The 14,404-nt window shown below is 37.4% G+C and overlaps 1 protein-coding gene across 1 annotated transcript; it reads left to right on the top strand.

Annotated features, from left to right (window-relative positions):
* Window positions 1-4,183: 4,183 nt before the first annotated feature.
* Window positions 4,184-14,151, top strand: LOC106941135 (DNA-directed RNA polymerase III subunit RPC1-like). Its single transcript, XM_015024078.1, has 16 exons — window positions 4,184-4,399; window positions 4,986-5,121; window positions 5,671-5,808; window positions 6,147-6,473; window positions 6,597-6,836; window positions 7,880-8,042; window positions 8,445-8,581; window positions 8,676-8,779; window positions 8,859-9,000; window positions 9,893-10,033; window positions 10,879-10,948; window positions 11,223-11,350; window positions 11,428-11,566; window positions 12,336-12,500; window positions 13,240-13,412; window positions 13,918-14,151. Exons 1-16 carry the CDS (start codon window positions 4,356-4,358, stop codon window positions 14,041-14,043), a joined length of 2,373 nt encoding a protein of 790 aa, XP_014879564.1. The 5' UTR covers window positions 4,184-4,355; the 3' UTR covers window positions 14,044-14,151.
* Window positions 14,152-14,404: the final 253 nt, after the last annotated feature.

Genomic DNA, 14,404 nt, shown 5'->3' with positions numbered 1-14,404 from the left:
AAGGGAGGTGGGGGGGAGGTGGATGTGGAGAGGGGTAGTGTCGGCCAATCTGGATAAAGAGAACGAAAGCTGTATTAGCCTCCTTAGCCACACGCTATCTACTCATTACTTAGTCATTAGCAGGGGGATGGTTTTAAAGAAGGGAGAGATCAATCAATTGTCATGGGTCAATGTTTTGCAGCCACTATTATGAACCCTGGGTGGCTTTGTAAATTAAGAAGAGTAATTACTCATGTTAATTATGCGAAGATGGTGGCCACATTGATCCACAAATATGTTTTGCACAACGCAGACGGTGTGACGCGCAGGAGTTTATAGAATAGCTATTGCACCGGCCAGGCAGAGGTCAATCAGAAAACCCGTTTGGTAGAAAAGTAAAGAAGTGTGAACTGCCATGTTTTTAAGCAAAAAAATATGATTTTGGCTTAAGTGACCACTCTGTTTATTTTTAGAGCTATACCTTTCTTACTAGATGTTATTCTGAATGGAAACTCTGCATGCTTTGCCCTCGGTATCTGTTTCACACAGGAACATCATTTGTGGCACACCACACCCTTCTTCAATTTCCTTGTAAATAACCATCTATGTAAGTGTCAATAACCACCCCTTGCAAATGGGACAATGGTTTGAAGGTTTACAAACTACAGTTTGGATTAACTGCTACGACAATTTTGAGAATGAAGTTCTTTAAGACACAGAAAGCCGCTTTGTTGTCTGCTCTCCCAGTACAGAATCTCACTTTTGAAATGATGAATTATTCCCTTACAGGCTGGATCATGGATCAACTGGTAGGTTGCTAGTTCAAACCCCCATTCCATCCTTCGTTGCATCCTTGGACAAAATATTTCACTTGCCTTGCCTGCTGGTGGTGGTCAGAGATTCCAGGGGTGCCAATTGTATGACAGCCTTACCTCTGTTAACCCACCCCAGGGCATCTACTGCTATAATGTAGCTTACCATGATCAATGTGTGAATGACTGAATGAAATGGTAAGCATTTTGGAGTTCTTGAACTTGCTAGTGCAGACCATTTAATATGTATGTTTTGGTACCTTGAGAATGGGGAGAACATGGCAACTCCATGAATAAAACCAGACCTGAAGCTTACACCTAGTTCTGGATTAAAGACAAAAAAAAAAAAAGAATTAAGTGATTGTCCTTAATTCCTTCATTGCTTCTTATGTAAATAGTCATCTTCTTAATAGCCCCTTTCCAGATACTGACAGTTTTTTTTTCTTTTGTAAGTTTGTTCTCAGTGGTTAAGAGTGCAGAGAGAGAAAAAGTAATAACAACTGATAGGATACTTAAACTTTTAAGTGTTAACCCTAATCAGCAGCAAGTTATTTTACTCAGAAGAACCATTATATTACACAATGATATGCTAGAAAAATGATGAATAGCAATTTTCCAAGGGTTCTCAACTGAATATAGGTCTGGACTTTGAATAGGCCATTTTAAAACGAGATTTAAAGGAGGGACTTGTAATCCTTTTCACTCAGGCTGTATGTTGTCCTGATGAAAGGTGAACTTATGAACCAGTCTCAGATCATTTGAAGCCTATCACAGCTCTTCATCAATGATTTAGCTGAATTTAGCACCTTGTTGGCTCCAAGCTCTAACCAGATTCCCTGTCATAATTTAAGAAAAGTGCAGGTTAATGCTACCATCACTATGTTTTATGGAGAACCATTATGATTTTACTTCTACTTCACAGTTAACAAATGACATTTATTGTGAATTAGCCCTGTTTAAATAAACCAAATTGAACTGGAATGAATCAAATTATACTCTACTTTGTGTTGGTCTGTCAGCTGAAATTACAATAAGACTTTAATTTTTTTTCTTCTTCTTTTTTTTTTTTTTTTTTTTTTTTGCTGTAATGGTCCAAAATATGAAACAAAAAAGTTAACGAGTATGAATATTTATCAAGGTAGTTATACGCCTTGTTACTTGTCGTTGTTACTTGATTTCACACTCACATTGCTTTAAAAAGCACAAACAAATAATGGTGTCACTCTATCATGTTTCCAATTCAAGGGTAGGAGTGAGTTCATTATGCTTTTTCACACACTGAATAAAAATTGACATCTAAAAACACAGTTAGCTGTACCTGATGAATTATTCCATTGCTCCACTAACAGGTATTCTGACTTGCAGTATAATCTGACATTCTAAATAGTTTTTGCAAATTCACTTTGTTGATCTGCGTCAACCATGGAAGATCCTATAATCGAGAGAATATAATAGAAAAATATGCTTAATGGGAATGAATGAATGAATGAATGAATGAATGAATGAATGAATGAATGAATGAATGAATGAATGAACGAACATTGCATATGGCTAATTTGCGTAGCAGTGCTAACCATTCCAGGCGCCAAGTGAGTTTTTTTTTTTTTTTTTTTACCAGAGGTCATAAATTTAAAATACTGACTCTTCCATTGGGAGTACAGTGTTTATACATGTGTGTTTAAGCTCCTGATTGGTCGATTAAGCCTTCTCTACTATAGCTGATGTACAGTTTTGTACACAGCGATGCTCAAGAGGCACTTTAAAGAGAGCCAACTGAGCAACTCCTCATGGTTAGAAGCATTATTTGTAGTGGTCCCTTGAGTGGTTTAAAGGACCTCTTCATACACTCCTTAGATATATTTATACAGGCAGATACATCTGTGTCATTAAGTCAGCTGGTTTCCCTACAGAGAGAAAGGCCTTTGGGGAATTGTTGTCTTCAAAGGGAGGTGTTTTTTTCTTCAGAGACAGATCATGTAGAGCATTATATTAGTGGTTCAATTAGAAGCCATCGTAGTACTTAAGTGGCAGCAGACTTGGAAAATGAAAAATCTGATTCAGTCAAGCAATTTTCACTGTCAGCGGTTATAAGCTGACAGAACAATTAATCAACACAAACACGCAGTGGAAGGAAATTCTCATCAGGAAGTCATCAGTTGTCATCAGCGATTTCATGCCACTGTATAATACATCACAGGTAGCACCAAACAGCAAGTTCATTCAGTCGCTGCAGCCTCCTCTGTCAGCGTGGTTCCAGTGTTTGTGTTGGAAATAGTGTACATTTGTCTCCCTCTACAGGCCAGCTAATCATATTGCATACAAATAAGAGCCGCATTGAATCTGCTTTTTTTTTTTTTTTTTACCTGTGACGTTTTTTCGCTCCGTCATGCAAATAAAACATGGCAGTCCTACACGTAGCGCCTCTAATATTATTCATATTTATGCTGAAAAATTAGCGCAACTAAATTTCCAGACACGCACTGAAAAATATAAATAGGGTTAGCAAAGTCCCAATTCATACTGCTTGAGCTTTAAGATTTTTTTTTTTTTTTTTTACAAATTTTGGAATTTTATGCAATAGTCCAGGACAAAGTAGTAAAACATATTGAAGTGGTATTAATCATACTTAAATAAAAAAATTTTTGCACTGCACAAAATACTGTATGGGATTCATGTTAAGCAGAAAATTCCCATTCTCCCAGCATAAACTTTTAAAAAGACGCTCTGTGTAAACAATAAAAGAACCATTGGCAGTTGACTGCTTTTATTTTGTATATGTTGACATTTTCTGTCAAGGTCTACCTTGGCATGTTGCCTTGCAGCAAGAAGACCCCCGGGTCAGATCCTTTCTGATAAAGTCTGCATGCTAATTTAATATGAGCGTTTACAAAACCATAGAGCATGACTGTCAGGCAAAAACATCACGGAGGAAAAACGACAATAAAACTCATAGCCGTTAGAGGGCAGCGCAATCTCTGTACTTGCTGAATTCATGGCTAGCTGTGCGAGTTCTCTTTGGTGTACTGTTGTGCGCGATGCTTTTACATGCTCCTCGTAAATTAGATTTTTAAAATAGGAAAGCATCCAAACACCCAAACAAAGCGAAATGAAATTCAGTTGCTGGATTTAAAGAGAAAATATTTATTGTTAAATTCCAAATTGTGACCTAAAATTATGAAAATATTTGAAAAAAAAAATACTCGGCGTTAGCTCCCTTTTTAAGTCGCCATACATTATTGTCTTAAGAATGGCAAAAAAAGAAAAAAGAAAAAGAAGAAATGCTAGCCTATAAATTATGCTTGAAACAAGGACATTTAGATGTAGAAATACACTTTTTGACTGCACCCAAGTCCTGGGAGGACGTCAGCATTTAAAAAATACGTCTCAGGATAACGAACACACCTTGAACGTAGCACCAATGTGCCTCGCATGCTACCAACACATTGCTCGGCTTTTTGCTAGTTTGTTCACAGCATGTGAAGACAGAGTGGCAACATGTCGGAATAAGGATAGATTAAAAGTTTAATTAATTGTGCGAAAGGTTGTATAGCAATAGCTATCAAAATGGTGAAGGAACAATTCAGAGAGACAGATGTGGCGAAGAAAATGTGAGTGTGACTGCTAGCCTGTTAGCTCAGTCTGATAGCCACAGTTAGTCGAAGTGTTGCAGTTATTGCCAAGATTATTTAAAAGATTAAAGAACAAATGAGGTTTACTGTCTCTTGACTAACGTATCTTATAATTAGTAGTACTTACAGTAATTTAATATTATTGTATTTGGTGTTGACCAGGCAACCTTGAGTGTTTTTGCAGAGATATTGTGACGTATTTGTGCAACATTAAACCTTATATTCGTGGTTTATTTGTTAATTTTGGGATCACATTTATCGTTAATACTGCTTAGAGTTTCGGTTATGAACGTTGCTCATTAAGAGCTGTCAATGGGTTTGGATTGTTCTTTTTCAATTGAATGAGCTGCAACAGTGTCAGTCAACTGCAATGAATTTTCATAAAAACTGTTTTAAATTATTGCGGATTTTCTGTAATTTTTCAGTCAGTCAAATGAAACATCTCTGCAGCCCAGTATTAATATGACATTGATCTTATTGAATGTAGCATCTATTCGTTTGAATAGTTCACAACTGAAATGTGCATATTTCAGTCTTTATCTGGACTCTTTGTGCTTGTTTACAGAAGCCACATCTGCTTTGGGATGAAATCTGCAGAACAGATGCGAAAGCAGGCCCACATCCAGGTGGTCAGTAAAAATCTGTACAGCCAAGATAACAAACGCACTCCTTTGCCTTATGGAGTGTTGGACCACCGAATGGTATGGAGCATAATACTGTCATTTGTTTTCTTTTAATTAATCGTTTTACGTTATGTCAAGAGGGATTCTGTGCAAGAATAAATCACGTTATTACATTTATTAACTCCAGTTATGCTCACACACAAAAAGAAACTGCTTAGTTTAGCTGTCCACATGTATAAAAGTGCTTAAGGAGCCAAAGTTCATGTACTTTATACAGCATGGTTCATATGCAGTCTGTAAAGGTTTGGAAATGTCTGGATAATTACGGGAAAAGGAAGTAATAGGATGTAAAAATCCTTCCTTCCTTCCTCTTTGTGTCCTTGTACACTTCACCAAGTCTCCTTTACTTTTCTCCTCCATACTCCCTATAGTCCTTACTTCCATTCTAAGGGTTTCCTTCAGAATATGCCTTAAGATTAAATACTTTCAACTCTATATGCGTACAAATGTAGAAGGTTAAAGCTCAGAAAATGTAGGTGAAGGTCGTTACAAAAGTATAATATTTTACAGGATTTTGCACATTAATGTTGTTTGCACATTTTTCATGATATATAATATTTCCTGTAGGGAACCAGTGAGAAAGACAGACCATGTCTGACATGTGGGAAAAATCTGGCCGATTGTTTAGGACATTACGGCTACCTGGATTTGGAGCTGCCCTGCTTTCATGTCGGCTACTTCAAAGCAGTTATTGGGATTTTGCAGGTAAGAAATCATGATTTCCTTTTTACTTAAAAAGGAACATCTGATCATCAGCACGATCCGTGAAAGCGATTAATCCTGCCTGAAACATTGCTTAATTTCTCTGTATGTCCTGTAGATGTCACTAGAGCGTCACAGTCAGAACAAGATAATAAATGAAGTTCTAAATAAGTTCTCCGAATTTAAATTCTCCTGAATGTATTCATACAACTTAAATGTTGTGTGTTTTCAAATGTTTAAACATCTGAATCTGTAATCTTGTCTTTCCTCATTGAGGCATTTTTGTGACTGATTCCAAGCGTAATTCAACGTTCAAATATAATTCAATGTTCTGTGTGCAGATGATCTGCAAGACATGTTCGAGTATAATGCTGACCAAAGAAGACAAGCAGCAATTCATGGATTACTTGAAACGGCCAAACTTGGCCTACCTGCAGAAACGAGGGCTGAAGAAGAAGATCTCTGATAAATGCCGCAAAAGGACAATTTGCTTGAACTGTGGCGCTTTCAATGGATCTGTGAAAAAGTGTGGCTTGCTTAAGATCATCCACGAGAAGTATAAAACAACCAAAAAGGTGGTGGAGCCCTTCGTGTCTGATTTTCTGCAGTCCTTTGATATTGCCATTGAGCACAACAAACTAATGGAGCCTTTATTGCCCAGAGCACAGGTAAGGTTCAAATCTGTTCAAATAAATAGAAATACATAGCTACATGTATGCTAAAGAGGGTTTGCGGTTTTTTTGCCCCTACACTGGAGACTGGTTCACTTTGAGTCTCATTCCTTTTCACAGGAAAATTTGAACCCTCTGGTTGTTCTCAATCTATTTCGGAGAATTCCTGCAGAAGACATCCCTCTGCTGTTGATGAACCCAGAGGCGGGGAAACCCGCAGATCTCATTATCACCCGTCTGCTCGTGCCGCCTCTCTGCATCCGACCGTCAGTGGTCAGCGATCTGAAGTCGGGCACCAATGAGGACGATCTGACCATGAAGCTGACGGAGATAATCTTCCTAAATGATGTCATCAAAAAGGTCGGTGTTAATCAGGGAAACCGTCGTCAACTGAAATATAGTTCCTTGAAAATGTACCTGTACCTGTTGATGTTCTGTCGCAGTCCTAATGAATCCAACAAACTTTGAAGTATTTTATTGGAAATTCACGCGGTAAACCAAAAAAATTTGTATTTAATTGTTTTGAGAAATAAAAAAAAATACAAAATTGTGTACCAAAAGTGAAAAGACAATAAAACAAAAATGTGTCTTTCTTCACTGATACCCCCTGGGGTCTCTGAAAGAAGAGTTCTAGAACTTTATCATGTTAACATGACACAGAAATTCATCAGTTTATAATTTCTTATTCCTTCACAGGCCAGACGTTCTTATTTTGCTATTTTTCCTTTTTCCCTGAGATGCTTTGCTGCTGCTGTTATAAAGCTGTTATAGAACTGTTATAGAATTTTGCCAGATAATATGCTCTAAATCCTAAATCACTGGGGTTGAATGTCTGGTCTACCCCACCTCAAAGATTGCAGGTTCTCAATTGCAACACTGGTATTTAATATTCTCTCATAATTTAAAGTTTGAACTGGGTTGAAAGTTGAAATTTGTGAATCCAATTAGCTAAAAGACACACTGCATATGTTCAACCTTCACTATAGAACAGAAATCTGTGTGTCTTGTTTTTTAGCAGGTAGCTTTAAACTCTTGTGTGAAGACTGTAAATAATTATTTAAATTATGAAGACTGAGCTGAAATGGATCAGCTATTAGGTCTGATGTGAATCGTCTTTTCAAAGCGTAGCGTCATTGCACTTGGAATAGAAATTACATTTCAGTCAACAGAAGTGTTTTTACCTGCAGGGGGTCATTGATGAGGCTTGGCTTTTGCTCCTAATTAGGTCACTAGTCTGTGTAATTTGTCAAATGAGCTGCTCTGCAAGTTTTAACTGCCATTATCTTCTGTAGAGAGTCTCTGATTCCTTCATTTAAAAACAGTACAGTTCTACAGATCATCTTAATGCCATAAGTCTTGTTTTCCCTTGGAACAGTCTACTCTATCACGCTCTTTGCCTTTAGCATCGAATGACTGGAGCAAAAACCCAGATGATAATGGAGGATTGGGACTTCCTGCAGCTGCAGTGTGCCCTTTACATCAACAGTGAACTTTCTGGCATTCCCCTCAACATGGCACCTAAAAAGTGGACCAGAGGCTTTGTGCAAAGACTAAAGGGCAAACAAGGTACAGTCAGTGGACAAGGCATTCTCTCTTTTAGTCAAACTCCTCCTGCTCGTCATGCCTAATGTCGATCAAGTCTTTCAAAACAAACGTTTGGAATTTTCTGTTTGTTAAATAAGCAAATAGTCATCCACCCACCTTCATGTTTTTCTTTTTTCCTTCCTGCCTTCTTTCCTCCCCTCCTTCCTTCCTTCTTTTCATTCCTTCTTTCCTTTTTACTTGTTTGAGTGACAATATTGATTCCGAATCATACTTACTGAGACATTTTGAGCACAAGCAGCAGTTCAATAATATATAAAGATCATCCCAAATCTTTGCACAATTAGTACTGTTTTGGCACTTTTATGGTATTACACTTTTAAATAATTAATTTGAATTTGACTCATTTTTACTTTAATGACTCAGGTCGATTCAGAGGAAACCTCTCAGGAAAAAGAGTGGACTTCTCTGGAAGAACTGTCATTTCCCCTGACCCAAACCTAAGGATTGATGAGGTTGCTGTCCCTGTTCACGTGGCTAAAATCCTGACATATCCAGAGAAGGTAAGGTGTTCTTTATAAGTTCAGGAAATTCATTACACATCCTACATAAAGTCAGAGTCTAAGTTGAAGTATCTGCCTTTGACTCTGTCTGAAGGTAAACAAAGCCAATCTGGAACTAATGAGGAAACTCGTTCGTAACGGCCCAGACGTTCACCCCGGAGCCAACTTTATCCAGACTCGTCACACACAGATAAAAAGGTAAATTTGGTTGCTTCTTCCTCGGATCAGCATGTATAAAGCTTATCTCAGAGTAAACATCTCTGTCTTTCTTCATCAGATTTTTGAAATACGGGAACCGTGAAAAGATAGCTCAGGAGCTGAGGATTGGTGACGTGGTGGAAAGACATCTAATCGATGGAGACATCGTCCTCTTCAATCGACAGCCTTCTCTGCACAAACTCAGTATCATGGCTCACATAGTAAGTTGGGTTTTTGACTAAAAATATTTCTAAGCTCTTCCTTACTTTAGTTCAGTCGTCAAAAGGCTCTTTACCTGACAAACTGGTATTTTTTCATAAGGATTAGAATCATTTTAGGATCAGATTTAACTGAGCTTTAGTCCAGTTCACTCTTCAAATGTTTGAAGATTGATGGCAATGCCCCTTTAAAAGGTTTTTCTGCCCAAGGAAGTCCAGATTGTGTTGATTTTTTTTTTCTCAGCAGTTTCTCCTGATCAAGCTTAGAGCTTTAGTGGGAAAGAACAACTCCAGGCGTTGAGAATGGATCTGTTGCAGCAGCATTGCTGAAGAGACACTATATTTAGGACTGATTGTTACAAGGACTAGTGGATCTAATGGAAACCATATTTATGAGGGCTACTCATTATTTGTAAAGACTTCTTAAGTATTAAAAATGATTAGCACGAAGGTCAGCTTTTGACCGCCTACATTACGAAGTTAATCTGCAACTTACTTTTGCAATGATGATGTGCAATCTCATTTTGTTGCACTACTCCCAACAATGAACTATTATCTTTCATTTTAAATTTTTCAGCTGTGATCAGAAGTCACAGCTGAAACAGCTTTTTTATTTTGCATATATGAACAAAAGGCAGAAAAGAATGTAAGCAAATGAATGCTCAGGCACTTTACATCACCCACCACAATAATAATTTTCTATTATGCACTAATGAGGCATCAAGTCTCTACAAAGAGCTATGGCTGATTGGAGGAACATAGGTAATTATGGTTATTGTGTGAATTCAAGTGGTGTCTTTTGTCTCCCGTTGGTGATTTAATGTTGCAAAGTCAAAGAGCAGAATACTGATTTTATTCCTTTCGCTTATGAATCATCTCTTTCTCAACCTCGCAGGCTAAAGTCAAACCACACAGGACGTTTCGGTTTAACGAGTGCGTGTGCACGCCGTACAATGCCGACTTTGATGGCGATGAGATGAATCTCCACCTGCCTCAGACTGAAGAAGCCAAAGCCGAAGCCCTGGTCCTGATGGGGGTTTGTGTCATCACATTATTCAAGCAGAACAACACCCTACACAATTATTTTCACCCAAAGTTAAGATGTATAAAAAGCCTAAAATTTTTATTTTTTTCAAAACTCACATACAATGTTTTGGATCTCATGCTAATGAACTGATCAAAAAGGCAAAGCCTCAGCATTTTTTATTTATTTTTATGTTCTAAGATTTTAGGTCTTTTGAACTCTGCAGATGTTTGTCTCAATGAGATTTTGGGCTACGATATGTATGGTGCCATGCATTCAGACCTGACTTGCCAATATTATTTTTGACCAGTTGGACAGTGTTTTAACTGTTTTATGTTTCCAGACTTAGTTTGAAATCTTAATGAGATGCTAATACTTAGAGTAGGGGGGGACTAATGTGACAGTGGAAAAGGAAAAGCTGGAGTAATAATGGCAAATTATACAGTCATTATCGTATTCAACAGTAATATTCCAACTTAATGTGTTCCTTATTTCATTCCTTTATTCACTCATGAATGAAGTTGCAGTCATGACTAAACCAAGATCTACTTTTATTCTTATTTAAAAAAAAAGTAATATTTTGTCATCTTAAAGTTAGCACTTTTTACATATATTTAAGTGTATATATATATATTTCTTAAGTCTGATATTTTTTGTGATGAGCAAAAACATCAAATTTGGTTTGTATAATAAAAATGCATTTTGTTTTTGGAGGAAATTTGGTTATCTAGATTGCTGGGTTCTTTGAAAAATTTGCTAATAAATCAATTGAAATCCAAAAATGAGATGTTGCCTTCAGTAAGTTTTCTTGTAAGGAATCCACAGTGTTTGCAACAGTTATTTGTCTTGTCCTCTAGACTAAAGCTAACCTTGTTACACCAAGAAATGGCGAGCCTCTGATTGCTGCTATTCAGGACTTCCTGACAGGTGGGTGCAGAGATCTGTCGTAAGCGTTTACAGACAACAGTGGTTTGTTTGTTTCTTTCCTAATACGATGCTTCAAAATCTTTAACTTAGAATGAGAAAATTACATTTTTCATCAACAAATGTTAGAAATTCTCACAGTTTTCCTAATGTTTACAAATACATGTTTATGCTTTAAAATGTCAATTTTTTTGCTTGTCAAGGGAGCAATACAGCAGCTTTGACAAGTAGCTATGTTTCACCGGCACTAACTTTGCAACATATTTTGTCTTCTAAGGTGCGTACCTGTTGACGCTGAAGGACACCTTTTTCGATAGGTCGAAAGCCTGCCAGATCGTTGCATCGATACTTGTGGGGAAAGATGAAAAAATCAGGATCTCTCTCCCTCGCCCTGCTATAATAAAGGTAGAGCAACCACAGTGTCTCTTGTCACGCCACCCTGTTTTCCTTAGGCCGCTAATATGCTGCTGTGTTTCTATCAGCCAATTGCCTTGTGGACAGGTAAACAGATCTTCAGTGTCATTTTGAAGCCAAGTAAAGATTGTCCTGTCAATGCAAACTTGCGGACCAAAGGCAAACAGTACTGCGGCAAAGGAGAGGATCTCTGCCACAACGACTCATGTGAGTTTCACATTAAAAGTTTGAATGGTTTTTACTGTCTTATTACTTTTTATTCGCAGAATGTGCCCATACTTTGATTTTATGTGATCAGCCATCCCAAAGTAGCTTATAATTGGATAATGGGAGAAAAATGAGACACGATGTTCATTATTTTTGCTTTGTTTTGGAATATGAAATCAATAGTAAAATACTTTCAAATTTGGAAAAGTATAGTGAGTCATAGACCTGTCACGATAACAAATTTTGCCGAGCGATTAATTATCTAAAAAATTATTGTGATAAACGATAATATTGTTTCAAGACCTTTTGACTCTGATTTAATGGAAATGACTAATAATGCATGTGATTTCCTGCCATAGATAGATACACTCTATTTTCAAAAGAACACATAACACTGGAACTGATAAACTAAACAATTTTTACCGATAATTAAAATGAGATCGATAGGTTTAATTTATCGTGCGATTAATTGATTTATCGTTTATCGCGACAGGCCTTGTGAGAAATCACAAAAAGTTCGAATGACTTTTTTTTTTTTCCAACCTAAATATCTAATTTCACAAAAGGCTCGTAAGGGAAAAAAATATTTTTTTTCACACTATTCATTGAGTGACTGTCTCTCATATCATATTTCATTGCTAAAACAGCATCAGCTGTCCTGGGCAAACATCACGCTATTCCATTGACCTTGTCGGCGTTTCTCTTCTGGAACTAATGTCTTCATCTCTGTACCTCTGTTTTTTTTTTTTTTTTTTTCGCACACCTTCAGTTGTGGTGATTCACAACAGTGAGCTGATGTGTGGAAGCATGGATAAGGGCACCCTGGGGTCCGGCTCAAAGAACAACATTTTCTACATCTTGCTAAGAGACTGGGGACAGCTGGAGGCTGCCAACGCCATGTCCCGCCTGGCGCGACTCGCTCCGGTCTATCTTTGTAGGTGGTCCACAGTGTTGGCCTAAAATTTGGTCACTAAAACTTTGCAAATGTTTAGTGTACACCCAAACATATATAACGTAAATATTCCTAAAAACAAACATAGATCTCTTTATTATAGTAATGTCTCCCAAAGAGGTAGGCTAGTTTTTTTGGGAGCTTTCTTTAAAAAAAGATTTTTTTATAATGTTGATATTGAGACATTTTGTAATTTGAAACCTTTGAACAGAAGGGATGTGAACGATAGTTAAATATTTCTCTCATTTCCTTTGATTTCAAAATCTGTAGCTTCTTAAACTGGTCTTTAAAACGAGAACCACAAACTGGAAAATGCTTCCCAACTTATTCCTTTAGACTTTTTCTTTTTAAACATGGTTTTAAACTTTTTTTATGTTGTTTTTATTTTGGAGGGTAACTTACCCTCCACAAGTAGGGTAAGCCACAAAGGATCATTGCAAAACGGAGTGCTTTAAGTAAGCGTTTTTAATGACAAGCTGGGAAAAAGGTAAAGTGTGGTTGAAAAGATATGAACTAAGCTATTATGCAGCTGCAACTCGCTTTTAAATGTGCAAGGTTTCCCCCAGAAAACCTGCTAAGCCAAGTGGTTGGGCACTAGAGCAGTCATTCATCCAGCGGCCCGTCTGGCTTTTGAGTTAGAAAATGTTGAAAGTTGACAGGAAATCTGACAATATTACTTCAATGAGGTTCTGAATGTAGTTCTTTCTCATTCGATTTTCAGCCAACAGAGGCTTCTCTATAGGAATCGGTGACGTGACTCCCGGGACGGGTTTGTTGAAGGCCAAACAGGACCTGCTGGACGACGGCTACAGGAAGTGTGATGAATACATCGAAGCTCTGCAGACGGGCAAGCTGCAGCAGCAGCCCGGGTGCTCGGCAGAGGAGACCCTGGAGGTGGGCTTATTACACCCGGACTCCTCCTCACCGCCACTTTGATGGTGACTCATTAGGAGTGTCACTGAGTTTTCTGATTTCCAACAAAACAGGACTTTCAAACTAGCCTCCAGCAGAAATTTGAATGATTATTATAAATGTTTCAAAAAAAATTTTTTTTACAGCAGCTGTGATCACATGCTGATCTGGCCCTAAAGGAATCATTTAACAATCTTTAAAAATAGAAGCCACTCATTATGCAATTTTTTCAGCCTTACCAAGGCTGCTTATTCATCGACTTACTCCACTAACAAAATGTGAAAATTTTCACTTGCCTTTTTACCTTAAAAACATATCGGTTTAATTCAAAGTCACACAGCACAACAATAAACAAGGGCTTTACATCTTTGACATTAAATCAGTAAATTAATGTACACTGATACAAATAGCTGAACATTGCTTAACTTGTATGGATTCTGTCATTCTGTGATGTTCACCAACGTGTTTTGTTTTGGTTTCTCGACAGGCTCTCATCTTGAGAGAGCTTTCTGTGATCAGAGACCGAGCTGGCAGTGCCTGTCTGAGGGAGCTTGATAAGAGTAACAGCCCCCTCATTATGGCTCTCTGTGGTTCCAAAGGTAAGCCTGCCTAAAAACTATTCTAGGATTACCTTTCCGTTCTTAATTGGTAGTTATCACAGAAAAGAAACACAAAAAGCGTGAGCTTGATCAGTATGTCTAACATTTCTAGGTAAAAAAAATAAAAATAGCAAAGGAAGGTAGAGAGGCTTTCAGGTGCTTTTAAAAAAAGGCATTTTCTGTAGAAGTGACATTGAATAGCAGCTAAACCAGTTGATAACCATACGATATGCTGAATGCATCTGTGTATTAATGTCTCTTTTTTTTAAAGCTGTAATTTAGTTGTTATGCATACAGCTCTGGCAAAAATGAAGACATCACTTAAAATGATCAGTTTTTCTGATGTTACTTTTTATAGGTACATGTTTAAGTAAA

This window comes from Poecilia latipinna, unplaced genomic scaffold (genome assembly GCF_001443285.1).
Source record: "Poecilia latipinna isolate Pla-1442-1.1 unplaced genomic scaffold, P_latipinna-1.0 Scaffold3513, whole genome shotgun sequence".
Taxonomy (NCBI): domain Eukaryota; kingdom Metazoa; phylum Chordata; class Actinopteri; order Cyprinodontiformes; family Poeciliidae; genus Poecilia; species Poecilia latipinna.
This window is presented reverse-complemented; position numbering and strand designations above follow the sequence as displayed.

Coding starts and splice junctions, on each gene's coding strand:
- LOC106941135 (XM_015024078.1), top strand. CDS start 4,356: ATGGTGAAGGAACAATTCAGAGAGACAGATGTGGCGAAGAAAAT. Junction 8,043..8,444: donor AAGACTAAAGGGCAAACAAG/GTACAGTCAGTG, acceptor TTAATGACTCAG/GTCGATTCAGAGGAAACCTC. Junction 12,501..13,239: donor ACTCGCTCCGGTCTATCTTT/GTAGGTGGTCCA, acceptor TTCGATTTTCAG/CCAACAGAGGCTTCTCTATA.